This window comes from Ascaphus truei, chromosome 3 (assembly GCF_040206685.1).
Source record: "Ascaphus truei isolate aAscTru1 chromosome 3, aAscTru1.hap1, whole genome shotgun sequence".
NCBI lineage: Eukaryota > Metazoa > Chordata > Amphibia > Anura > Ascaphidae > Ascaphus > Ascaphus truei.
In genome coordinates, this window is record NC_134485.1 from 368,108,162 (window position 1) to 368,136,137 (window position 27,976).

Genomic DNA, 27,976 nt, shown 5'->3' on the forward strand with positions numbered 1-27,976 from the left:
TTAATTTTTTTACTGTTTATTATTTTTTAGGAAAACAAAAACAAAACCAGTAACTTTTAATAGAGCAATAATAAAACTTATTCTGATAATTATTTGTACAAATGTACAACTTCAAGTAGAACCAGGATATTTACAGACCATGGCCCATATTCCTTATTCTGCAAAGTAGTCTTCCCCTAGAGCTTTGGTGAGCTCCACACATTTGAAATGAAATCTTCCCAAGCAAGGAGGGGAAGAGCATGCTGAAGAGCAGCCTGTGTGCAAAAACAATAAGGCCATATTTCAGAAGTAATGCTATGCCATAAGGCACCTTGTGGACCATTTAAGTGAATGAGCTTAAAGATGCCCTGCAGGTTAGCACTGTTTAGTAAATACTGGCTTTGTTCAGAGAACAAAATACTGTAAAATGAATACATGCACATCTTCAAACAAATGAAAGAGCAATCAGCCCATGTCATTTAAGTAGTATACATCAGGAAAAATCCAAACAGTACATTCAAATGTTAGTATTTTGACAATTATATGCACATACACAATTACTTTTCAGTATTGGATTTCCCTACTCAACTTTAATTATTAGATTTGCCTTGATGTAACTTTCTAAAAAAATGTTTTTACATGTTTTTATTTATTTAAGCGTACAGTAGTTGTAAAGAAATTTCTTGTGGGCCTATTTGGCATTTTGGCAGAATTGTAAATGGATTTCCTCTCATGGAAGTATTAGCTTTTTATTGGAAAATAAAGGTTTAATAATTGTAGTACTGGCTGGACTTTATTTTATAATAGACCAGTGCTCTCTGGTTGTGATAACTTCGTACGGCCAAAGTGCAACAAATGCAGCGGTGTATATGTTCAACCCTTTCACTGCTGAGGGGGTGGGGGGGTGCTGAGGAGGGTCTAGCAATATATAGCAATGAACTTTCAGGAGCAAAGTGATTAAATAAAAGATCTCCTTTTGAACACCTGGATAAGTCAGTTCTCTCCCTGAGCCTTTGCACAACATGCTACCAAATGTTTTTTTTTTTTAACAATTGTCAAAAATATATATCATCAAAGGGAGGAAAATATTCATTGTGGTCGTTCAACACCTCGAGTGTAGATGATGAAAGGAGATCATTCAGCACGTCCTCTTTGGTGGAACTCTCAATGAATGAATTATTTGCTGAGGTAGCTTGCAGAAGGGATTGGTTGTCCTTAAAACTGCAACGATCATGTTTCAGCTCAGTACCTTCATTACATAATCCATCTGTCTGACAACTGGGCAATGATGATCCATAACCCCCATCAACTAACATTTCGAAGAATCTGCTATCATCAGATCCACCTCCTGGCACGTCAGTGGCCACCGGGGAAAATAAGTCTGCAAAGAAATCTGCGTCTCCTGGACTACTACAGAGAGATGTGCTGGAACTCATAGTGCATACAGATTCATTGTCCGCATTATCAATTTGTTCCTGTAGCTCCTGTAGCAAGCCACGTAGCTGTTCCCGCCGATTGAGACTACTATATTGAGAGAAATGTTTTATCTGATTGCTACGGGGACTTTCTTCGTTACTATGAGTTTTTGCTAGCATTTCAAGCGAGGCCAGTTCATTTTTCTTGGCTTTTAGTTTTTTTAACATTTTTAATCGAAGCCTACGAATCTTATCCTCACTGGCCGAGCTTCCGTTCTTTGCCAGCATCTTGCCATAATCTATTCCATTCCGTCCACGTTTAGTTTGATTGGAGGCTGTAGGTGCTAGGAACGTTCCCACAGGTTTAGAGGCCTTATCTTTTGGGGGACCTGCATTATGATCTGGGCCTCGTTGGTATAAGGCTGAAGGCAGAATTCCATTTGTATTTTGCAATGAGCATACATTGGAGTCCACTGTATTAATAGTTTTACGGGTACCTTTGGCTGTAAAACCACCAAAATTCTCTGCCTTCTTACAAGCGACATGTTGATCAGTTACCTTTAACAGAGAAGGTGGTTTAGGACAATTATTTATATTTTTCTTATTTGAACCATACAAATTGGAAGCCAGAAAAGAAGGATTTTTGTTTAACAAACTCTTTATCCAACTGCCGACTACACCCTTCTTTGTACTATTCAGAATGGCAGAACTGGTTGCAGTGGTTGCAGATGTACCAGAGTTTGATTCTTCTCTGTAGTTATTCTGTTTGACGGAACATGGTTTTTGCATAATGCCCTCAGCATGGGGCGTGCTGTTTTGTAAGTGTGACTTGGTAGACTCCGATGATAATATAGTTGAAGCCTGACTTGCTTGGTACAAATGTTCAGGCAACATCATGCAGTTATTAGGCACTTCAAACTGAGCACCATCAGATAAACTTTCAGATGGAGAAGTCGAATGTATGTTTGCCTGTACTTGTCCTGCATAAGTACCATCCAGCTCTGGCACAAGGTTGTTTTGGAGTGGAATACCCACAGAGTCAAATGGAATTTGTACAAGAGTCAGTGTTATGATGTCATCATCAGCATAACCTTCCAAACCGGAAAGCAAATTTGATCTATTTGACGTTGGTAATGTAGATGTAGGAATAGATACTGTTTCTATCGGTAAGGCAATCAAAGAAGATGGATCCAATGTTTGACCAGGACATGATGGGGAAATGGTTGTTGAGTTAAGTGCTGGGGTTTCGGCTTCCACGGTACAAGGATTTGCATCTTTTTCTTCTATGGTTTTCGAAGGATTCCTCTCCCAAATGACAATATGCATCTCTGCTGGAGGGACACCAAAATTCTTGTGTTTACTGCCGTACGGCCCATTCAAATCATCTGACTCCAGCCACGTCCCTAAAATAATTAGTGGAAATTAATTAAATTAAGAAAACAGTCTAATTGAAAGGGAACTGAGAAACCAAAGTCATCTTCAACATTATACCAAAGTGCATCACTGAAATAGAACTAAGAAATATCATCCCATGGCCACAAGTGACATTACATATACAGGGTGTTCTCACTAAGAGGCACAAACAGGATTAAAGTAAATGCACTGCGACTCAGTGTGGACACCCTGTAAAAGGCCTCAATACGTACACCAAGGAATAATGTATGCCATATCAAACATTTCCTGATCAGAGTAAATTAGTCAGAAAAACAACAAATGTGGCTTGTAAATTATACCGTTATTGGCTAATTGAAACACTTTAATGGGCCAACATAAGTTCTTAAGTTTCGTGCGGGGTCTTGAAAGCTTGCATTTATTTAACTAGATTTAGTTCATGTATTAAGGATGAAAATGTACCACTACCGCTATTAAAAGTGGTTATGTTGGTCAGTGAAAAGCGCTCAACCGCGATTTTATCTGCCATGAGCCTACGCTTACCCAGGATCAATATAGCGTACACTAAAAATATTACTAAATCAAGAACATTTTAATTCTCTGGGAATACCTCAAGTTTTACAAGAAAATCAGCGCAAGTAAAGACTTTTGGTTTAAATTAAAGGAGCAGAACGGTTTTATTTTTTTAATTGGTGTGATGCAGGGGGTCTCCGGAGCTGAACCCCATTCATTTCAGCTCCAGTGACCTCCTGCCCTGTGTGTCTTTTTCAAGGCACCCCATACCTGGGTGGACCAGGAAACCACTATCTACCATCTACCTGGGAATCATATTCTTTGTGCCCATTTAAAAAGCAACACTCTAGGCAACACAATGCTTTAAAACATTTTTTTTTAATATGGGATTTAAGCAGGGGGTCCTCTGGAGCCGAGTTGCGTTGATTTTCGGGGACCCCCTGCTTCCCGAGATACCTCGTAGGTGCTGCCGGCATCTCCACGCAGTTTAAAGATCCCATATCGCGTTGGCCAATAGGAAGACAGAAGATATGACGTTGCGGCTTACTATTGGCCCAAGCCAGGGCTCCTACCGGCAGCACCTACGGATGTAATTATCTCGGGATGCATGGTGAAATCAACGCGGCTCAGCTCCATATGAGACCCCCTGCTTCAAACAGAGGGGGGAAAAACGCCGCCTGAAGTGCCTCTTGAACACACGTGCATATTCTAGTGTTTGTTTTATGACAATTATTTTTTACATACTACAATATGTTAATTTGTATTTTCCCTGCTCCCCACCCCCGGGAACATTTTTACACTATATTCACCATTTGATTTTGAATCTAAAAGTCAGGTGTGGGTAGGTGGGTTGTTTGTGGATGTGAGGGGGGGGGGGGAGGGAGGCGGGTGTATTCTTTATTTCTCCAATTTTCGGGTTCTCTTACACTAGCTGTTTCAATGACAAAAAAAAAACACTTTCCCGGTTCCCATCCTCTACACTTCAGCTTCCTTGTGGGAAACGGTGCCTCTGGCAGCGCATCAGTCTGCATTCTCAGCAAGTTGCACAGAAAAGTACTATGGAAAACAAATGGGGGAAAGCAAGATTTTGTTTCTTTTGAATCATGACGGGTGGACACGCTTATAAATGACATTACAAAACACTTACCATCAAGGTTTGCAATCCAAGCAGAAAAATGTTTACTTTGATACCGAATCACCATGCTAATTTCATATAAGTGTCCTTCAAATTGAAATGAATACAGCTTTAGATCATTGTGAGGCAAGCCTTCCACAAAGTGACACATGAACATAGAATTTACCCTGTAACAATAAAAACAATGTATTCAATAGTAGCACAAGACAACATTAAAAACGTGTTTATTTCAAAGGCTAGCATAAGCAGCTTTGCGCATTTTAGAGTAAGGTATCTCTGTCGCAAACTTTGCAAATTAATCTAAGGTATCGGATGCTGTGATAATATACATGATAAAAAAAAATAAAGAGGAAAATGGGGGTGAACCCCTGGTGGTGCTACAAATATGCCAGACAGTTAGTGACAAATAAGCACATAATAAAGAACCAGAACTGAGTAAATAAACGGTGAGGGTGTCTCCACTCTTTGATAAAGCGCCTCCACGGCGGGAAACGCGTCAGAGTTTTTTAATTTAGTGTGTCTGCCCTTTTTTGGCTATTATGCCCAATAAATAAACTTATTTTTTTTTTGCATCAAAGCCCTCTTTATCATTCCGGCAGTGCTCTGCTCTCTCACTACCATAAAAAAAAATAAGAAGCCAGAATTAGAAAAAATGGGGGCAACCATTGAACCCATGAAATTATCTGGACACTGATACACAGCCATTTACTCCCATGTGTAACCTGTGTGATTACCCTCATTCAGCATTCATCTACAATTATGTTTGTTGGTATGTTTTGCAGAAATATGAAAATCCCTTACCAAGTTCAATTTCAGTGTCTGGCAGCTCCGTGAGACTGCTGCAGGATGAAAGGTAAAACCCCTCACCACCCTCACTACCCTCACACCCCTGGGACTCTTAACCCTCCCTCTGTGATTCTTAACCAATACATCCCCCTGCCTTGGACTCAACCCTCCATCCTCACCCACCTCCCTTCCCTGTTACTCGTAGTAATAATAATAATTTTATTTCATATAGCACTTTTCTCCGAATAGTTCTCATAGGATTTTTTTTTACAGATACATTCTCTGCCCCATAGAACTTACAATCTATGTTTTGGTACCTGGGGCACAGGGAAATAAAGTGACCTGCCCAAGGTCACACGGCGTGGACACCGGGAATTGTACCAGATTCCTATTTCAAACTCTGTGTCATTATTTACAGAGTCTGTGTCTTTACTCACTGAGCCTCTCCTTCGCTTAAACACTTACCCCCTCCACCCCCTGGGATCTTAACCCTTCTATGCCCCCTCTCCCCCTCCCCAGGACTCTTCCCCCCCCCAAGCAACGATCTGGTCGCGATCAAACAAGCAAGTCCCGCCCGGTACACTGTTGTGCCAGCACTGAAGGGGTTAGGCCATTGAGAACTTCATTGTAGGCAGAAAATTCAAACCTTTGCTATAAGGCTAATAGAGTTTGAAGGCAGGGCCGGACATGCCACTCTTTCACCCAAGTACGGTCACCACAATGCAACAGGAAAGCACTGACGGGACTTCCCAGTGCAGTTTCAGAGCAACTAATCACATTGTACATGTACATTATTGTGTGTATACTTACTTTTCCAAAATCATTGTCCGCTTTTGAGCTGAATCGTGACAGTTGTTGCAGGGAGCTTTATGAGCAGCATTTAGAGGCTGCCATTCTGGGACTATCTTTGTAAAAGTTGTTAGTGTTTTCTGGCACCTGGAGAAAACATAATTAAAAAAAAAAAAATATATATATATAAAAAAATTCTGCAGTGTTAGCAATTCAAAAAAAAATCTAAAACAAAAACGTATGTAGCTTTCTTTTGAAGGAATCCCTTTCATTTAATACCAAAATGATACTCGCAAGCAAAGTGTGTAATGTAATTATATATAAACACACAAAAAAACTGCACACACACCCCATGAATTACAAAATAAACTGATATTAAGTATATTATTGTCACATGAACAAGCACCCACATCAAGACCCTTATATATAGAATTGTAAGCTAGGCACACCTCAGAAAAGTCAAACAGTATGTTTCGGCATGTGGACGTTATAAATAGGTACATCACTCAGGGCAGCACCGACTACGTTCAGCGGGGAGTTCGACTGGACCAAGAAATACAGCACCATGCAGGCAAGTTCCAGAAGGTGTATATTAGAAGTCCATTGAAAAACAAACAACGGTCCTCGCAGAGACTTTCATCAGGACACACACACACACACACACACACACACACACACACACACACTAAAGGTCAATTAAGTGTGTATGGGGGCAGGAATATTTTGTTCTGAGATGGATCTATTGATCTATATTATGGTATATGGTTTTTATCTCACTGTGGCCAAAGTGCGAATATATTTATGTAGCCAAAGTGCGAATATATTTATGAACATGGTTAAAGGTACAAACACACACAACTCCTGCAAGCTCACAAACCAAACCCACCACACGTGTGTGTCGAAAGGAGTGCTACAGGGATTGTGACCTAATGTATAATACAAAAAACAAAAAGCCCCAGTGCTACATTCAATATGACCAATTATATTAATACTTATCTAGTTTTCTTCTCATAAGGGTCATTTAGTCACATTTTTTGGCCGAGGTATGCCCTTTATACAAGTCCTAACTCCATCTGTAAACATTTACAGTTAGGACGTGTTAAAAAAAATAAAAAAAAGAGGCATACCGTGGCGTTGTTACAATTTTAAGAATATGTTGGCCAAAAACTTTGACTAAATGACCCTTACCCATGAGAAGACAGAAGTATTTAATTTGTCATATTGGATGTAGCATTGAGGCTTTGTGTCTTTTGTTGCATAGTTAAAAAAGGTGGTCTTATTTTGACCCTCCACTCTCACCACTAAAGATCTCACCTTTCTTGGTGCTTATATCCACAGAGTGCACATGCAAATGTCCATGAATAGGAGTGATCAAAAAGCGCCTCAAATGTGCGGTCCTGCTGGAGCAGCAAAGGAAATGCAAACACAGGGCTCTCATTCTGTCCTAAGTGGAAACAAGGTTAGAACAAGACACTGTAAACAACAATGCAACCAATGAACCAGAAGCAAACAGTTACACAATTAACCCCTTCAGCAACAGAGGGCTCTGCAATAAGAGAAGGGAGGTGAAAGGATCATAAGAAATGGTCAACTTTCATGTCCTTTGTAAAGTGGACTTTCTTGTGAGGGTGTGCATTTAAGATATATATCTTGGCATTAAACAGGTATTTTCTTACTTGCCTGTAAAACAGACAATATATCTATATCTATATATAGATAGATATATTGTCTGTATGTTTAACAGGCAAGTAAGACAATACCAATAATTTGCTCTGGGAATGTTTCTGCAAGTCTCATTTGCATGGACCCAAGTTCTTCTCATTAACGAGATGAAAAAAGGGATGTTAATAGGCAAGAACTTAAAATATATATATTTTATATTCCCAGTCCTCAATAAAATGAATGCCCTCTCCGCACTGCTGGTAATGACAGATTTTAGTGGATTAATAGGATGCTTGTGCCTACCCTCAGGGGTAATAATTATTCACTGTTCACACAAGCAGTTGTATGATGCACACTACAAACTGAAAACCCCATTACATACATGGACGAATATCCAACGGTAAGAACTCATCTTGCTCAAGTTAACAGTTATTGCAAGAGCAAATGTTACGAGAACCATAATAAAATGCCAAGTACGTAGCTTAGCATGGTGGTCAATCATACACGGCATCTTTGTTTCTGTGCACAGAAATGGACATGACAAATAAGTGGCTCTGCAACCAATGCTTACAAGCTGTTGTACATGGAAATATTATATATTTAAATCTTTCCTACCCAAATAAACGGCGTGTTGCAGTCTCAGATAGGGAACACCCGCTTTAGGGGCCTTCATTTTAATCCCTGCTTTTGTGCTAACCAGCGCTGCTTGGAGGGGGCCCCTGCTTTTCATAGTTTACACAATATAAACGTACACACTTGCTGGGGTTCGGTTTCAGTGTGTGAACTGCTTTGTGTGCCCCGTCCGCCCAATATAGACCCATATATACTGGTGTTATTACCAGCAGACATAGCACAAGTCCAGTTCTGCACCTGCACGCTACGTTTGTGCAGCTTTATTGCACGGGGCGCAACAGTTCGGTTATGAATAAAAAGGATTATACAGAATCCCAAAGAGGCTTGGCCAAGCTATTCAAAGGCCGAAGCCAATGTTACACGGAAAACTTTCCCATCATTAAACAACCGCTTCCAAGGGTCATTATTTTGAAGTGCCAAACCTCTGACCATAGTTAGACACTTTATACCCTATTAATTAGTTCTCCCCCCAAGTCTTTTGCAGACCACGTCTTGTGAATCAGGTATTCTACTTACACTGCAATGCATTCCATTAGTCCAAGAAACGTTTTTATGCACTTCTCAGACATCTGAAAGGAAGGGTGTCACCTAATTAAAAGTAAGCTGTATATGGAATTATTCATTATCGTGATAAAGAGCTCCCAGTGCTGAAGGGGTTAATCAAGAAGTGCGGCATGATAATCTTTACCTCTTATGTAATACAGGCATACAATGTATGTATATAGGTGTGTATGTATATAAAACAGAGGCACAGTGCATGTAGAGACAATATCATGTATACATATGTATTAAACATGGGACTAGGAAAGAAATGTAGAAGACTATTGCACAGTAAAAAAAAACAGGGAGATAATGATATCCATATAGGGAAGTACTTTGAGTACAGTATCTGTATAAATACAGAAAACACAATGTAGGATTGCAATACTAGGACAACAAACATTTCCATTTTAACTTTGGAGAATAGATGTATAGGAAATATGTAACCACGGAAGTAATATATAAGAAACAAATATACTGATATACAGATGTAGCCAGAGTACCCCACAGCTATGGGGCAGTTATCAGAAACAGACAACCGCAGCATATTAGCAAACTAGGATGCCTGCAGCTGACTACCCCACAGCCATCCCTGGGTACAGCCTAGCTATAGCTGTACATTATGCAGCAAATCCTTGGGTCCTATTATTCAATAGTATGTAAGTTTACTGAACTGACCTAATTCACACTTTAAAATGGGCTTTATTCCTTCAAAAACAGAGACTCTGACTTCATCCAGACACATCTCAGCCAAGACAATCTTGTTTGCATCCCCTGCAAGGTATAGAAGAAAAACAATAATGGGATTAAAAGATCACTATACAAAGTATGTGTATTACCTCAGAGGCCACATAGATAAGGGATATTGTACCCAATGCAGATGGAAATCTTACTTCACAATCATCGTACAGTAAAGATATATACAAAGCATTAGTCATAATCTAATTACCCCTTTCAACAAGCAATCAAGATGGGATGGGGCAATGGAATAAACAGCCATTGGCGTGGAGTCTAAACAGGGGGAGAGGAAGGGGGGAGGGTGGAAGGAAATGGAGGGAGTAGGGCAGCTATGATTCTGCCCACTCAACAGCAGAATCTGCTCCTCAGAGCTCCCTGGTAGAGTCCGGGGGCAACTTTATTATCTGATATGTAAATATGTATATATCCAAATCTTTGCTTTAGCGTTAGATTACAGTAAACAAGCAACTTAGATTGATTGTTTGTTTTTGCCTGGCTACAAGGGATTGCACCTTTAAAGATCTGTACAACAGATGAAGATACACTTGTGGGTCATCTATCTTTACTAAATTATAAAACCAGCTCTAAATGTTGATTAAAGTACTTTCACTACATTGCAACGCCAACTAAGGATTGTTCATTTAAATGCTGTTGCGTGCAAGGGACAAAATATAATAACACGTGCCTCCAATTGTGACCAGAAATCAAATGAAAAAAAAAGCGGGAAAAATATGACAATATTTCTAAAACGTGCCAATTCCTACCGTTTCTGCCATTCTTGGCACTTGAGGTCAGCAGTTCAGTTGCTTCATTATATTTTGTAAACAGCGTGTGAATGACGGATTCCTTATCAGTGCACCCCGCAGCCACAGCTTTCCTAAGTGTATCAGACTGCACCAGGACACACATTATACAGTCTAACCAACAAAGTGCATATTTGTTCGTCCATTGAAGATGCTTGTATTCCGCACCATTTGTGAGTAGAACAGGAGTCTGCTTAGCAACCCATTGTGCTTCTGGAGAAAGTATTACTGTGGGACCGTTCGTGGTCTGATGATTACTTATTGCTGAAATGGTCACAGGACGATGGTTTTCTTTCCTCACTACATTTTCCATTTTCAATTCACGTTCTGGCACTAAAGATGCTGCCTCTGATAAATCTTTGGTGTTCTGAAGATCAGAATTTTTTACAGGACTGGCTACTTCCACCACCACATTTTGCTTTATTATTTCACATTGTTCATCTGGACTATCCTGCAATGAATCACATGGTTCTGATAATTCGCAATCTGGTACTGAAGGCGGTGCCAGGCTTTCATTGCTGCAGTTTTGTACTGCAGCTTTATTGCGCAAGGGACTGGATATTTTCATCAACACATTTTGTTGCACTTTTTCCTGGTGCTTAGGCAGATTGTCCTGCAACAAACATGGGGTGTTTGAGGTTTCACACACAGTTTGTGCAGATGCTGAATGGGATACATGGTTTCCATTATTTGTTTCATCTGGGTCTCCACTTAAAGCACTGGCTATTTCCATCCCTGCACTTTGCTCTATGCTTTTCTGGTGCTCATTCTCCTCGTTCATTTTAGCTGGTGCAAGACACACAGTGTCCCCATCCTGTAGGAGTACAGGACCCCTGTTTAATGCTTTCGTCATTTCCAGAACTACATTTTGTGCTGCTCCTTCTTGACACTCATTCCAATCATCTGTCTGCAACAAATTAGGTGGCTTTGAAAGTTCACACTTTGGTACTATAGAAGTTGCTAGGGACACATGGTTGACATCTAGGACAGTGCTATCACTACTCAAAGCCTTTGCCGTTTCCATCTCATTTTGCGCCAGCAGCTCTGTGTTGCCATTTTGGACATTGTGTAATGGTGTAAACAGGCCTGACATTTCACATGCTGGTGGAGACATACATACGCCATTTTGTGGGAAAGAAAAATCATGGCTTGAAAGATATTCCCCACAAACAGATGCATCATTCCTGGTTTTCTTCCCACAAACTTGATTGGTTATTGAGGTTTCCAAAATCTTCCTTTTCTTATGCTTATTTGGACTACAGTGTTTTGTCACATCAGCAGTGTTTGTAATTATGTTATCCAGAGGTGTGTATCCCAAGGGATAAATACACTGAAAAAAAAAACAGGAGCGTTACAAGTAGTATCTTTCTGCATATTACTGCCAAATAACGATTGACTCCAATATTGTAATTATGCACAAGTGTTAAAAAGTAGCTCCAAAGAACAGTTTAGCACTTCAAACATCATTAAATGATCTACAATGACCTCAACTAAAATGAAAAATATCACATTTAGCTAATGTAGATTCCCTATGGAAGATTGGGAGAATATGTAACATGCATTTTCTATTAAAATTGTCAAGCATGGGCAGATATCACACACTAGAGGTCCAAACTGTTGTTCTTACCAGGAGACCAAGAGTAAAAAATAAGATTCTGCCAATACTCTACACTGACCGCCAGTAAGAGGACATTTCCAGGATCCCCCATTAGAAGTTAGTTTGCAGAAAGCAGGACTTTGCTTCTTTCTATTGTTATAGCACCTCACTTCAAACCTACAACTACTGAGTCCTTTGTATCTGCATTACACCTGCGTGAAGGCAGCGTCCACTTACTTGGCAAATGTAACCTGCTCAGTTCTACAAGGGCCTGAAATGTCAGACACCATGAAGCTTATCTAAGGCCCGTGATATAGTGGGGGCGCGTGCTGCGCCGTGCGGAAGTTATAGTTGGCTGTGGTTAGCCAGCCATTGTATGCTAGGGCCGTGTGCACGCACGGCAGCGAGCGTGGAGCCGGGCGACAGCGGGAAATACTCAGGAAACTAAGTTTTTGCGCCACCACCGCAGCTGTAATGTCTGTGTGTCTGTGTGAATAAATCATTTATTCTCAACGTGTCTTTTATTTTTAAAATATATAATAAATTAATAACACACAATCTACATGTACATGTACACACACACACACAGCAAACCTGTCGCTCCCGGCAGCACGGACTGTACACACAAAAAGTGTGCGTCATGTGCACGCGCGTTCGCGTAGGTGCGGGCATATACTATAGAACAAGCCTTAGTGTTGCTTAGGAACACTGCTGCTCAAAAAACAATTATGACTCCACTGAATGAACAGGGTAAAAAAAAAACATTCTATTAATTGGAGAGAACCATACCTGTGGGTTAGCACAGAGGAATATTGATTGAGTAAAACTAATGCGGTATGTCCGGAGAGCTTGTATCTGGCCTTTGGCCTTACAGGCTGGGCAACATCCATCTGTACCATTTGTGCAGGAGTCCGGAATCTAGGAAACAAAACTATACAATTGAACATGGGCCGACATTCAAGTGCAACAAGGAAAAACCCAAGTTTTGTGGATCAATCAACATTAGATTTTCTTCTAAATCTTAATACAAATACAAAATAAACTGCTCTTCAGAAGTGAGTTAATAGGTTGCCCCCTCTAAATGATAGATTGAGGCACATTTTAAAGTTGCAGTATTAAAATGCATTTTCTTCTGAGAAAGAATATATATTGTGTGGCATTAATCAAATCTTTCCACTCATACACAGAAAGGTCTTTAAAAGCCTCACTTAGTACGATCTTCCTAATTTTGTGGAGTTTCCACATTGCACTACACCCTAACCTCTTCTAATTATCCTTCTTAATAAGTGGCTGTGAGCTGATAAATTGTATTAGTTGGGGAATGATTTGGCTTTTAATTGCGGAATTGGCCTTGGTTTTGAAAATGCTCTTTTGCCAACTCTACCCTCTAAAAAGAGTTCTGGTGTGCAGTGTGTTTGTAATGTTGCGTATACAGATAAGAGTAATTGGGGAGGGGGGGGGGGGGGCGTTGACAAAATATGGTGCTTACAAAAAGGTATCAATGTCATGTAAAATTTGGTAACATTCCCAAAAACAGAGCCTTTCTGGTTTCTTATGCAGTGTAAATATATACTGTAACTCCACGCTCCCAAAGATATTTAGATTGTATGTATATATACGTCTGCCCATCCAATTTTACCACAAGTACATCCGATACAAAACTTCTTCTGTACGCATGAAACACCGCAATCAGAAAATGCAATTTTTACATTATGAACAATCTTTCGCCTTTTTTTTAAATCAGATTTCCGTGGAGAAAAAAAAAAGTTGCAGAAGAAAAAAAAATGCGCAGATGTGGAAACATAGAACAAAAAAGTTTCACTGACTTTTCCCAAATACCCCACCATGAAGAGCGAAGATTTCCCTAAAACAGTCCCTTGTCCAACCATTGACACTGCAGATCCAGGAGTCTCTGAAGCCATCGTGCTGACCCTTTGGCTTATTTTTGTCATGTCACTTGTAACCTGCCAGCACCGTTAAGGACATGTCAAAGAACCCTGAAAAACAAGTGAACGAAACAAGTTATTCGCATGAGAATCAATACTGTACTTAAAAAAATTAAAAAAACGTCCCCAGCAATACCACATTGCAACAACCAAGTGGCACCAACTGTCCTGAGTTAGTCAACGCAGCAAGCCATTATTAGAGAAGGGATGCCTGTGCTCAATAAGAACCCAAACAAATTAGACTTTGCACATGTGCACTACATATTCAAGTAACTATTTGCAGCCCAATTAAGCTGCAAAAAGCACTAACCATGTTTTTCTAGGTTTTCACTACTAGGTTGTACTTGGTGTTATAATAAAGCTTTTCAATCGTACATTTTCTAATTGCATGTTCTATCTCAAGTGCATTAGCTCAATATGTTGAGGAAAGATACGGACAAAGCACAAATCAGGCGGATAGTGTTAGGATACAAATTAATCAGGATTTTATGCTTAAAGTGGCTTTATCTCTAGGGTTGTGTTTTTTCTTATTTTAAAACTGGTTTGAAGCAGAGGGTCACCGTGTTCATTTCAGCTCCGGGGACCCCCTGCTTCCAGAGATACTTACATATGAAGGGGCTGCCTATAGAAGGTCCTGTTGAACACAGACAATGACTGTTTAATCGAAAGGTCCTGCCAATGGGCCAAGAGGAAGCCACGACATCATCCCTTGTAGCTTCCTTTTGAACCATGTTCCGGGAGACCTTTAAACAGAAGTGAGATAACAGTATCACCTTCAGATGTAAGTATCTCAGCCCTCCGAAGCTGAAATTAACGCAGTTCAGCTATGCAGACCCACCGCTTCCCACCTACAAGGGGAGGAATATAAAATATGTAAATATATATTTTTTTAATGTAAAGTGGAGTGTCATCACAAAAACGGGTTCTTGTATTCGACTTTATTACAACTTGTGTAGTACCAAGTATTAATTACATATGCTCCAGTTAGATACACATGTAATCTTGTTTAAGCAAATGGTTTTTTTTTTTTTTTTTTTTTTTTACACGATACCAATCTTTAAAGGTTTCTCAAAAAATTATTGCTGTGCAAGCTTGTAGCACTTTACCTTATTCGGCTAATATATCGAGCCAAAGCAGGGTTTCACACGATTTTTTTTTTGCAAAGTTGGACCACCAAGTTGTAACAACCCGGGAGCATCCCAATCTTACTGCCTCAGTACAACTTTGTGTAACATCCCGTGAGCGCCCCCATCTTACTGCCTCAGTACAACTTTGTGTAACATCCCGTTAGCACTCCTATCTTACTGCCTCAGTACAAGTTCCTGTAACATCCCGTGAGCGCCCCCACCGGTTTCCACCATAAGGCTGCGTCCATAGAAGTACAAGCAGCGAAGGCGTGCGGATGCTCCTCGCTGAGTCCCTGCATCCTCAATGAGGATGCCTTGAGAGGGGGCTCACGCGAGCGTCCCGCAGGCGTGCGGAGGCTTTGGAGTTTTCAGCCGAGCGCCAAGCTGTTTTTCAGCGCGCTGTCGGCTGAAAACATCCAATCAGCCGCAAGCAGCGTCAACGTCACGGCGCCGTCTGCGCCGTGCCATTGACGTCAGTGCGTCGCGGGCGATTGGCCCAGCGACGTCACTGCCCCGCCTCCAACCACCTCCCCCCGGCTCCCTTCGCGCACGCTGGCTCGCCTGCAAGTCCGTGGAATCGCGCTGACTTAAGCAGGCGAGCCTCAGCGTTAGCGCGCATCCGCTCTCCTCACCCCTCTATGGCCCGGGCCTAACAGTTCTATGGTCACAAGCAGCAAAGGAAACTGCAAATAACGTGTTCGCTTGAACGTTGCCACAATAAGAATCTAGTTCCATGTTTCAATTCATTTTTTGTTTAATTGCTGCTAATATGGCTTTTTGAGCAGCAAAAGATCCCACTTTAACATCTCCATGTAAGCATGCACTGAATTTACTATATAAACTTAAGTTCTAACCTATCCGTAACACAACTCACTGACACGCACTCACAGACGCACTCACAGACGCACTCACAGACGCACTCACAGACGCACTCACAGACGCACTCACAGACGCACTCACAGACACACTCACAGACACACTCACAGACACACTCACAGACACACTCACAGACACACTCACAGACACACTCACAGACACACTCACATGCATATTTGATGCTACATAGGATGTGGTTTGGGGGAAATTTTAAGGGGTCCGGTGGCTCTTGATTGGTTTAAAACCAGTGTTTTAAAAACCTGCCCATAGCAGATTAGATTAAAAGGGCGTCTAAAAAGATATCGGATTTAGAAAATGTTAATTATTGATTACATGACAATCATATCAAATAAGAAATTACAACATATTGAATACTTTTCAGAATATTTGCAAAACCTTTTTCGCAAACTTGTTTTTGAAGGATTGCAAATTTTACATTAAATTAACCTACACTGATAGTACTGATGTAGCCCGTTCACCCGTTTTCACTGTGCCAATGCGGCTGCAGATCTCGCAGCCCTGAGGACATTAAGCTGCCCAGAAGGATTAATGCTGCGGGGTGTCATGCTTCCAACTGGGACACTGCAGTGTTAATCCTTTTGGGTCATCTGCAGGGAGAGAACCAGTCACCTTTCAGAAAAGCTACTTAGCCGTGTCCGGTTCCTGTCTGTAGCCGCCTCTGTCGCCTGGACTATGTCCCCGCTGAAGGCAAGAGATGAATGGCTGCATTTCCCTCCCCCGGATGACATAGACGCCCTTATATGGGTCTCTACATCACGAGGGGGGGGGGGGGAGGGCTATATGGCCATCTACATCAGGGGGCTAGACTGGACAGGGGGACACTGTCCAGTCCCCTTGATGTAGATGTCCAAATATGGCTATATAGTCTCCCCTTCATCAGCCAGGGGGGAGACACGGATCCAGGCAGAGGCGGCTACAGGGACCGGACTGGACACGGCTGCGCTGCTTTTCTGAAAGGCGAGTAGTGGTTCTCTCTCTGCAGGACGCCCATTAAGTGAAGGATTAATGCTGCAGGATCCCATTCTAAAGCATGGGTCCCCGCAGCATTGATTCTTCGGGCCGCAAGATTTACGGTCCTTGTGGCCACGGGTCTCTGCATTTTCTCTGCGGCCACAGGTACAGTAAGTGTGTCTACATCTGTATGTCCTGACTTGCTTACAAAGAAAAAAGGCTACTAAATTAGGTCAGAATGTTAAGCAACTAGTTTTCTCCCCAAAAAGTAGCCCAGGTGTTGTACAAAATAATAGCCCTTATGGTGGGCAACATAATGTAAATAAATGTCTGCAGATTCATGTAAAGTATCCCTATGTATGTATGTCTTTATTTGTATAGCGCCATAAATGTACATAGCGCTTCACAGTAGTAATACATGTCATATAAATAACAAATATAAATAACAGATCATGGGAATAAGTGCTTCAGACATACTGTAAAAGTAACATTAAGGAAGGAGTCCCTGCTCCGAGGAGCTTACAATCTAATTGGTAGGTAGGGAGAACGTACAGAGACAGTAGGAGGGAATACTAGTAAGTGCGTATGCAGGGGGCCAAGCTTTGTGTCATGTGTCCATGATTATCCAGTGCTATTCATAAGAGCATATGAATGGCAAAGACATTTTTTTTAGCTTAATCTGCTCATCAATTAGTAAATACTTGTTTAAGTTTACTACCTTTCAGCAGATAGAGGGAGGTGTATCACCTCACCATTAATATGGAAATTCTTATATTGAAGCAGTGCTTCCCATTCTGTGGTATGAGCTCTGGTGATGGTTTACATACACCTACAAAGTGGTATCAGAGTCCTGTGCCTTTAAAGCATCAAATACATTTCAGAGAATGAACTGCCACAATTCACTAAAACGAAAAGGGACAGAAATAGGATGGGCCTACTGGTAAAATGTTAGTGCTAAAAGAAGAAGTTCTTGGTATGGTGACCTAGAACAAATGATTAGCAAGCGTCAATTTCAGCTCCTGGAACTCCCTGGCTGCCGAGATATTTATGGTGAAGGTAGCGCCAGTACAATCTGGTATTTAAATGCCCAGGTCACATGCAGTTTTAGTTGCTGGCAGTTTTTACTCCTTCAGGGAGATCAAAATGACCCCCAAATTCCACACAACCCAATGGGACAATTGGAGGCTGCAACATCTGGGCTTTTGACATTTCAGCTTCCTATTGGACAACCGTTTAAATGTCCAGGAAGACTAGCAGCTAAAAACAGTATGTATATTGGCGACTGCCGCCCCCCTCCGAGTCAAAAATAACATGGCTAAGATCCAGAGGATCCCCTAGTTCGAATTATGTAAAAATTCTGATCATGATTGTCAGTGTTATTGTTGCTTTAACAATGCTTAGTTAATATAGACCTTGCAAACAGTACTATTTTTGCTTTTCATTTAAGGAATAGCATTAACTTTTCCTTTGATGTCTTTTCAGTGTCAGAGTCCAACATTGTGAGCAACCTCTCGAACACCAAACACCACATGCTCGCAGGTTTCCAAGCCGTGCTCTGTACTACTTTGTTAATATGCAACTGGTCTGTACCCATGCAGCAACAAAGAGGGAAGGGGAACAGTCATACAAAGATAAATTAAAACTCTTATGGATATAGTGGTGACAAGATAAAAATCCATGAGGTTATAATAAATAACCTTAGTAGGAGACAACAAAAAGGAAACAGAAACAATACTTGCTTTTAAAGCAATCTAACCCAAGATCTGTTTTGTCTTTCAATATTACCTGAACCAGGTGAAGATGACATCAGTGGAACGCATAGATATGGAGGCTTATAGGAACCACAACTGGAACGCGCTCCTGAGATCAATATAAATAGGTGCAACCAACATATTGTAACAGTATGTACAGTTCTACTTACTGGTGAAGGACCAGGAACAAGTTGGAGATAGAATTGTGATGTGCAGGAGCGTTAGCTTGCTTCTTTGGGAAGCACAAACACTCATAAGGTTAATTAAAAAATCCCATCCCAGCTGGGCTCTGCCCTCCTTCCCCTCTTGAGTTTCTCAGTACTGCTGTAGTAAAAGGAGGGAGGAGGGGCTAACATGTATGTGAGCTGCAGAAGAGAAGTGATGGCTGGTAGCATGAGAGCAAGACGGGACGACAGGGAGGAAACTGCTAATAAGTTGTAGGAGAGTGATATAATAAAAGGCACTGTGGACAAAGGGCGAGTCTAGGGGCAGAGTTTTCTTCTAGTCCCTCTGTGCCAGTACAAACGAAAGTGAGTTTAAGCCCAGCTGAGTTGGGGGTAGGAGAAAACTTTCAAGAAATCATTAATTCCCCATTTGTCTGTACTGGCATAGTAGTGAAATAGATAGATACATTTAAAGGGCTTTTGCATCACTGCCACCCCCTTCCCTTTGCGCCCATCCTGTGTTCCTGTCAGATTCAGTCCCGACGACTGCTCTTTTGAAGCCGTTAACCCGATCAGACCCTGAAAAATTAGCATTTGCATTTTTTTTAAACGCAGATGTTTTGTTATCTTCCTTTAACGTTACTGCACTAAAAAATTTTTATCTCCTTGGAGGGAATGCCCATGTAAATCCATTTTTGAATCCCTCTTCTCAGACAAATCTAAACTTGGGGATGTTCCCAGAAGTGAGAACACGACAAAAGTAAAAGTACGTTATTTGTAAAATAAATAGCTCTCTTGGACCGAAAAGTGGGAGCTTTTACTTATGTTAGATATAATACGCTGCTTAAAGTGTCATTTGTTTATGTTTGAAGGGGGTGTCCAGAGCTGAACCGCATTGATTTCAGCTTTGGGGACCCTCTGCTTCCCTGAGTAACGTACATCAGAAGGTGATGCCTCTAGCAGTTCCAGCTGGGCCCTGGAAATGTCTATTTAAAAAGGTCCCGTGTCCCAGTAGGAAGTCGCTACGTCATCCCTTGCGGCTTCCTATTGGCCCTCGTGACGTGGGACCTTTAAATAGAAGTGATAAACCGGCATCACCTTCAGATTTAAGTAGCTCGGGGAGTAGGAGTTTCACCTCCAGAGATTCCCACCTAGGGACAAAAAAAAAATGAAGGCAAATGTTCTTTTAAGTTTATCTGCTTTATAATGTATGGTATTATTAGCACAGAGCATTTAGTCAAGTTTGGAAACTGAAAGAAAGACAAGAATATCTATTTATACATTTTCTTTTTTGGTTATTGTTGAGGGGGGGGGGGGGGGGGGGGGAGAATAGAGCAATAACCTACAACAGTAAACTTACCACAACCATTGGGTCACTTTAGTCCTAGATAGAACTACCTCTTTAAAGGTGCAGAACCATCTAACACTAAAGCTCAGCAATGGACCCAAATACTAAGCCGCTAATACAATAAGCCCTGAAAACTCCCATTCAAGTCAAAATCTGCAATGCTATACATTCGCGCAGTGTGTACGCGCCATGCTTTGCACTGTTATATATCCGCGCCGTGCTCAGCACTGTTATACATCCACACAGTGTGTATGCGCCGTTCTCTGCAGTGCTATACATATGCGGTGTGTACAAACCATGCTCCGCAATGCATCTGCGCAGTGAATGCATCATGCTCTGCAGTGTTATATATCTGCACAGTGTGTAAGCTCCGTGCTCTGCAGTGTTATATATCTGCAGTGTGTAAGCTCCGTGCTCTGCAGTGTTATATATCTGCAGTGTGTAAGCTCCGTGCTCTGCAGTGTTATATATCTGCGCAGTGTGTAAGCTCCGTGCTCTGCAGTGTTATATATCTGCGCAGTGTGTAAGCTCCGTGCTCTGCAGTGTTATATATATATATCTGCGCAGTGTGTAAGCTCCGTGCTCTGCAGTGTTATATATCTGCGCAGTGTGTAAGCTCCGTGCTCTGCAGTGTTATATATCTGCGCAGTGTGTAAGCTCCGTGCTCTGCAGTGTTATATATCTGCGCAGTGTGTAAGCTCCGTGCTCTGCAGTGTTATATATCTGCGCAGTGTGTAAGCTCCGTGCTCTGCAGTGTTATACATCTGCGCAGTGTGTAAGCTCCGTGCTCTGCAGTGTTATACATCTGCGCAGTGTGTAAGCTCCGTGCTCTGCAGTGTTATATATCTGCGCAGTGTGTAAGCTCCGTGCTCTGCAGTGTTATACATCTGCGCAGTGTGTAAGCTCCGTGCTCTGCAGTGTTATACATCTGCGCAGTGTGTAAACTCCGTGCTCTGCAGTGTTATATATCTGCGCAGTGTGTAAGCTCCGTGCTCTGCAGTGTTATATATCTGCGCAGTGTGTAAACTCCGTGCTCTGCAGTGTTATATATCTGCGCAGTGTGTAAGCTCCGTGCATTGTGTAAGCTCCGTGCTCTGCAGTGTTATATATATATATATATGCAGTGTGTAAGCTCTGTGCTCTGCAGTGTTATATATCTGCACAGTGTGTAAGCTCTGTGCTCTGCAGTGTTATATATCTGCAGTGTGTAAGCTCTGTGCTCTGCAGTGTTATATATCTGCGCAGTGTGTAAGCTCCGTGCTCTGCAGTGTTATATATCTGCGCAGTGTGTAAACTCCGTGCTCTGCAGTGTTATATATCTGCGCAGTGTGTAAGCTCCGTGCAGTGTGTAAGCTCCGTGCTCTGCAGTGTTATATATATATATATATATGCAGTGTGTAAGCTCTGTGCTCTGCAGTGTTATATATCTGCACAGTGTGTAAGCTCTGTGCTCTGCAGTGTTATATATCTGCAGTGTGTAAGCTCTGTGCTCTGCAGTGTTATATATCTGCAGTGTGTAAGCTCCGTGCTCTGCAGTGTTATATATCTGCAGTGTGTAAGCTCCGTGCTCTGCAGTGTTATATATCTGCGCAGTGTGTAAGCTCCGTGCTCTGCAGTGTTATATATATATCTGCGCAGTGTGTAAGCTCCGTGCTCTGCAGTGTTATATATATATCTGCGCAGTGTGTAAGCTCCGTGCTCTGCAGTTTTATATATCTGCGCAGTGTGTAAGCTCCGTGCTCTGCAGTGTTATATATCTGCGCAGTGTGTAAGCTCCGTGCTCTGCAGTGTTATATATCTGCGCAGTGTGTAAGCTCCGTGCTCTGCAGTGCTATATATCTGCGCAGTGTGTAAGCTCCGTGCTCAGCAGTGTTATACATCTGCGTAGTGTGTAAGCTCCGTGCTCTGCAGTGTTATACATCTGCGCAGTGTGTAAGCTCCGTGCTCTGCAGTGTTATACATCTGCGCAGTGTGTAAGCTCCGTGCTCTGCAGTGTTATATATCTGCGCAGTGTGTAAGCTCCGTGCTCTGCAGTGTTATACATCTGCGCAGTGTGTAAGCTCCGTGCTCTGCAGTGTTATACATCTGCGCAGTGTGTAAACTCCGTGCTCTGCAGTGTTATATATCTGCGCAGTGTGTAAGCTCCGTGCTCTGCAGTGTTATATATCTGCGCAGTGTGTAAACTCCGTGCTCTGCAGTGTTATATATCTGCGCAGTGTGTAAGCTCCGTGCAGTGTGTAAGCTCCGTGCTCTGCAGTGTTATATATATATATATATCTGCAGTGTGTAAGCTCTGTACTCTGCAGTGTTATATATCTGCAGTGTGTAAGCTCTGTGCTCTGCAGTGTTATATATCTGCAGTGTGTAAGCTCTGTGCTCTGCAGTGTTATATATCTGCACAGTGTGTAAGCTCTGTGCTCTGCAGTGTTATATATCTGCTGTGTGTAAGCTCTGTACTCTGCAGTGTTATATATCTGCACAGTGTGTAAGCTCCGTGCTCTGCAGTGTTATATATCTGCAGTGTGTAAGCTCCGTGCTCTGCAGTGTTATATATCTGCACAGTGTGTAAGCTCCGTGCTCTGCAGTGTTATATATCTGCAGTGTGAAAGCTCCGTACTCTGCAGTGTTATATATCTGCACAGTGTGTAAGCTCCGTACTCTGCAGTGTTATATATCTGCGCAGTGTGTAAGCTCCGTGCTCTGCAGTGTTATATATCTGCACAGTGTGAAAGCTCCGTGCCGTGCAGCATGCCGCCGGCAGCACGTGCTTTTCACAACGTACACAGGCCTCGGTGATAAATCCTCACCCGCTGCGGTTTCTGCAGGTCTCCGATCCCTACTGGCCTCCCCTCATCCACCCTCCCCTCATCCACTCGATCCCGGGAACACGTGCTACCGGGTACGTGCGGCCAACGTTCCAACGAAAAGCACTTCCGGCGATGGCTATCCCCCGTCACAGAACTTCCGCCCTCCTATGCTGAGACATTCGCCACATCCGGCGCTGCGCAACAGACACGACTGGTTCTCGGTCACTGTGCGAGGACGCATCGACCGCCATCTTTCGGTTGGGCAAATGTTCGTTAATCTGCAGCATTGTCAGAACGCAGATGTTATATTATGGGATCAGTGAAGCTATAAATATAATGTAAAATGGTCACATATTGGTGACACGAATATTAGATTAGTAGATTGTATACGACATATACAATCAGGAGTGGAAAAATGTAGAAAGTGAAATAAGCTAAGGTTTGTTTAGGGGAATACAATGGGGTGTAAGTAGAAAGATGATTCTTTATAGAGAACCATTACGTGTGGATGTGGACTATACTGTATATAAATATTTATTAAGTGTAGCGCACTTTCCCCCACCCACTGGGAGATGTGTGGCTATGGTGTGTGAATGCTGTGCAATACCTGCTGGTGCCCAGGATATCTGAGCCTCCGCTGCTGGAAACCTGGGGTGCACCTGATTGATGCTCGGTAGCGCCTCCACCTGTACGGTATTCTATAGTGTAGAATGACCCCGTTACAGGACACATAAGAAATACACGTGGTATACAGAACAGTTTTACTGGGTGCAAAGGAATATGATATACAGCCTACCCACCAGGCCACACACGTACCTTCCCACTGGAGTCACCCTCCCCACAGTACCTAGGGGCCCTTGGGCAACCAACCAACCCGGTGTCCACAAAGTCAATACCCCACACCAATGTGTGGTACAGCGCTGCCCACTATAGTGTTGTTGGTGCATGTGATACGTTGGGTACCTGCCGGGTGCGTCCACACCCGGGCGCGCTGGCAGAGCAATGATGGGATCCATGGATCCAAGATGTCCTCCGCAAAGTCTTCGCCTGTACGTTGGGTGGCTCCCGCTTAGGGTGTACCACAATGTCTCTTTGTTGCAGGTGTCTGGTCCCAGATCACCTGAAGCCAGGATACAGCTGCGTCTGGGCTGGGTCCCTCACTCTGGTACTACAGGGGCAGTGTCCCTGTCTATGGGCCTGTCCCTGCAGCAACCACAAGCTGAGGGGAGTCGGGGCCTAGTGTGGCCTCTGGCCTAGTTCAGGTGCCACAGACACCTGCACACACAGACCCAACCCTGAACACGTCCCAGCTCCGACTGGCGTGCTCCTAGACGCACCAAAGGTATCAATCTGGTTCCTCTGTGATCTCAGTAACCTGATTGGCTTCCACAAATCACGTGATCCCAGCACTAGAGGCTTCTGGCGGCTGTAGTCCCATGCGGAACCCTATGCCTAACATGTATCAAATAAAACACAACTCTAGCGTTTAAAGATAGACTTTCCTACAGTATCACAATTATATTAAATACGATACCAATTCGTTAGAAAGTCCAGTGTCCTGCAGCCCTGAAGACTTGAAGGTCTGTTCAAAAGTCTTTCTTGATTAAATGTACCCAAAAATAGTCCTCAGTGGCGCTCAATCTTCTTTTCTCTCCGACGAATATGTTGGAAAGAATATAACAACAAGGAAGATGATCCAGGGCTCACAAAGGCCTAAGTGAGGCCGAAACTTTGTGTATCTTGAATACATTTTTTCCTAAAGAAACCCGTGGAGCCTTTGATCATCTTTCTTGTTGCTGTATACCTGGATTGCTGCAGATAGCCATCCCTGAACAAGGAGCTCCGGCATTGCGCAAGTATCGCATTTATTTGCAATTTTTTGGAGTGCTACACACCCATATATCTCTGGAAAGAATATAACAACAGAATATTTGCTTCAATACGTTGTACAATACAGTATTCTTATAATCACCTTATTGTGAAATCCCACACAGTGCAATGACTTGACTGGATCCCCACAACTTTTGATCCCTGGTATACATTAGGATGGGGAATGGAGGGTGTATCTGAAGAGAGATATTTTAATCCTCAGTAGACCTTAAACCCTTTTAGTATTAGGTGCCTATTATACAGTGGAACAGCACCCTGGTGGTGGTAAAATATAATGGACCTGAATAGTGAAACTTAACTTATAGCTAATTGTTGTCAGGTTGTTCTCTATAAACTTCCTTTTTTGAGCAGTTTCTCTGTAAACGAGAAAATTGCCCCAGAGGGATGTTTCTGATCCATTTTGGATCATGATGGCTATCGGTAAGTAAAACGTTGTAGATTTCTGATATGTTCTTGTTTCTATCTTTTGATTCTCTATATACAGTATATCACTAAATCCAAAAAGTTGATGAACTGGTGACTGGTCTCGCAAGTAAATTTTAAGTTCAATGGGTTCAATACCTGCCTCTCAAGATGAGTTACCTGGATGTTTCACAGGCACTCAACTAAGACCTTTGGGAAGCTGAGAACCGCGTCCACTCGGTTCACTGGACACTTTTTTTTAGGTGTTCCAGTAATCAGTATTATCCCAAAGGCAAGAGAACCTATTTCGTCAGTGACTAACTTTGGTTCTCCAAGTTTGTTCCCTTCCCCCAATCCCCCCTACTCCTCCCCTCTCACCTCCCTGGAGAATTGGTTCGTTCTCTTCCGACCTTGAGCCCTGGAAAAAACACCATAAGGTAAAGATAAACCTATACAACATGGAGATTAGAGCAATGGTAAAAAGTAGCAACCCATTCAAATTATGATGGTAATAACCATCATTTCCCATAACTTTAAGGGCCCAAACAGTCCAGGGAAAAGAGGAGTGGCGATGGCTGAGTATAATAGGAGGCAAGCTGACATAGTGTTACTGCAAGAAACACACCAGTAATAAAAGTTTCCCAAAATATATAGGTAAACATTACAGACAATTCTGTGTATCTTCCACAATAGATGTTCCTTCAAAGTAGACTTAATAAAAAAGGATAGGGAGTGTAAGTATCTAATACAGGTTCGATTAATGGCCAACTCATAACTCTAGCCTCCATATATGCCCCCTGTGATCACGACCCTTCCTTTTTCACTTCACTTTTTAAGATCCTGAACAAAACTACAAGGAGGCAGTTAATAGTGGCTGGGGATTTTAATACTGTTCTGAACCCCAAATTAGATAGGTCTAGCCCCCTTAGAGTGAATAATAAAGACAATCCAACTTGAGGTTGGGCTCACAGGAAAACAATCTCGTAGATATATGGAGGGAGCTCCACCCCTTTGAAAGGGATTATACCATCTTTTTGCACCCCCACACAATTTATAGCAGAATTGATTACTTCTTTGTATCGCACAGGCTGGTCCCGAAGATCTCCCAGCCCAGAATCCATGAGATTTCATGGTCAGATCACACCACAATAGAGCTACGTGCACCCAATTAAGTATAGACAGACCTGGAGCAAATTGGACCCTTAATGAATCCCTGTTGAAAATCCCAGAAATTTCCCAGCTAATAAATAGTGAAATAGACCAATTCTTCAGACTAAAGAAAGGTACAGTAGATTCTCATTCGACAGTATGGGAAGCACACAAGGCAACATTGCGGGGTGCTTTGATCAGTATTGCAGCCAATAGAAAAAGAGAAAGGAATGCGAAAATAATGCTGCAACAGACCAAACTGAAGGACCTCTCAAAAAAACATAAACAAGATAACAATTCGGCCACCCTTAAACAAAAAATGTCAAAATTGAACTGAACCTACTCTTAACCTCCCAGGCTGATAACTCTCTATGTTGGTCAAAAAGGCAATTTTTTGGGAAAGCGAACAGGCCAGATACCATGCTCGCAAATAAATTGAGAAATAATCCCCCAAATTATAATATTCAAACCATAAGATTAAAATCAGGAGCCTCCATGGCAAACACAAAACTGATAGTGGAAGAATGTAAAAAATATTATAAAGATTTATATAATGGAGAAAAAGTGTCACATAATTCCAACATAAAAAGGGCTTTGCTGGATTTTCCAGCAAGCTCAAGCCTACCAAGATTGAATGATTGGGAAAAGGGAATACTGGGGAAGGACTTTACTATGGAAGAAATCACGCAGGTGATCAAAAACCAAAAACCATCTAAAGCCCGGGCCCAGATGGTTTCTCGGGTCTTTACTATAAAAGATATATTAAATTACTAGCCCCACATCTGCTCAGAATGTTCAACGCAGTGCTAGTGGGGGCCTCTTTCCCGGAACACACGCTCCAGGCGTCTATATCCCTAATCTATAAACAAGGAAAAGATCCCCTAGATTGTAAGAGCTATTGACCAATCTCTATCATAAACACAGATATCAAAATCTACTCTAAATTAATTGCCAATAGGTTAAGTCACATTCTGCCTAGACTAATACACCCAGATCAAGTCGGATTTATAAAGGATCGACAAGCAGCAGATAACACACAAAGAATCATTGATCTGATAGAAATAGCCAATTCAAAACAGGTACAGGTTATGGTGTTAAGTCTAGAAGCAAAAAAGGCCTTCGACAGGATTGACTGGACATACCTAAAAAATACGCTTGGAGCATTCGGTTTCAGTGAAAGGATCACGTCCGCAATCTTATCACTGTACTCATGCCCAGCTGCTAGGATGATACACCAGGGCTTCCCTTCAGATCCCTTTAGGATCAAAAGCGGCATGAGACAGGGATGTTCCCCCTTGCCCCTCCTATTTGCCCTGTGCATGGAGCCACTAGCGGCCCAGATCCGCCATAATCCAGATATATCGGGGCTCGAACTCAACAACCAAACGCATAAAATCACTGTAAGCAGACGATGTCTTCCTGGTCCTATCTAAACCCCTCACCTCACTACCAAATCTATTCAATTTGCTAGGGAAATGTAATAAAATCTCAGGCTTCAAAATTAATCAATCCAAATCAGAAGCACTAAATATAAATTTACCAAAAACAACCGAAAAACTCAT

The 27,976-nt window shown here is 42.2% G+C and overlaps 1 protein-coding gene across 1 annotated transcript; it reads right to left on the reverse strand.

Annotated features, from left to right (window-relative positions):
• On the reverse strand, positions 1 to 27,690 carry USPL1 (ubiquitin specific peptidase like 1). The gene is made up of 10 exons (XM_075593190.1): positions 27,557 to 27,690; positions 25,644 to 25,683; positions 22,974 to 23,138; positions 12,772 to 12,900; positions 10,347 to 11,715; positions 9,523 to 9,618; positions 7,324 to 7,453; positions 6,031 to 6,156; positions 4,447 to 4,601; positions 1 to 2,797 (listed from the first exon to the last, which is right to left on the reverse strand). The coding sequence occupies exons 1-10, from the start codon at positions 27,688 to 27,690 to the stop codon at positions 1,035 to 1,037; spliced, it is 4,107 nt and encodes a 1,368-aa protein (XP_075449305.1). The 3' UTR covers positions 1 to 1,034.
• Positions 27,691 to 27,976: the final 286 nt, after the last annotated feature.

Excerpts from the sequence above, each read along its gene's own strand:
- USPL1 (XM_075593190.1), bottom strand. The coding sequence starts at position 27,690 with ATGCCGCTTTTGATCCTAAAGGGATCTGAAGGGAAGCCCTGGTGTATC. Across the intron at positions 23,139-25,643 it reads CGAACCAATTCTCCAGGGAG|GAGGGCGGAAGTTCTGTGAC; the intron begins GTGAGAGGGGAG and ends GTCTCAGCATAG. Across the intron at positions 7,454-9,522 it reads CATTTTAAAGTGTGAATTAG|GACAGAATGAGAGCCCTGTG; the intron begins GTCAGTTCAGTA and ends GTTTCCACTTAG.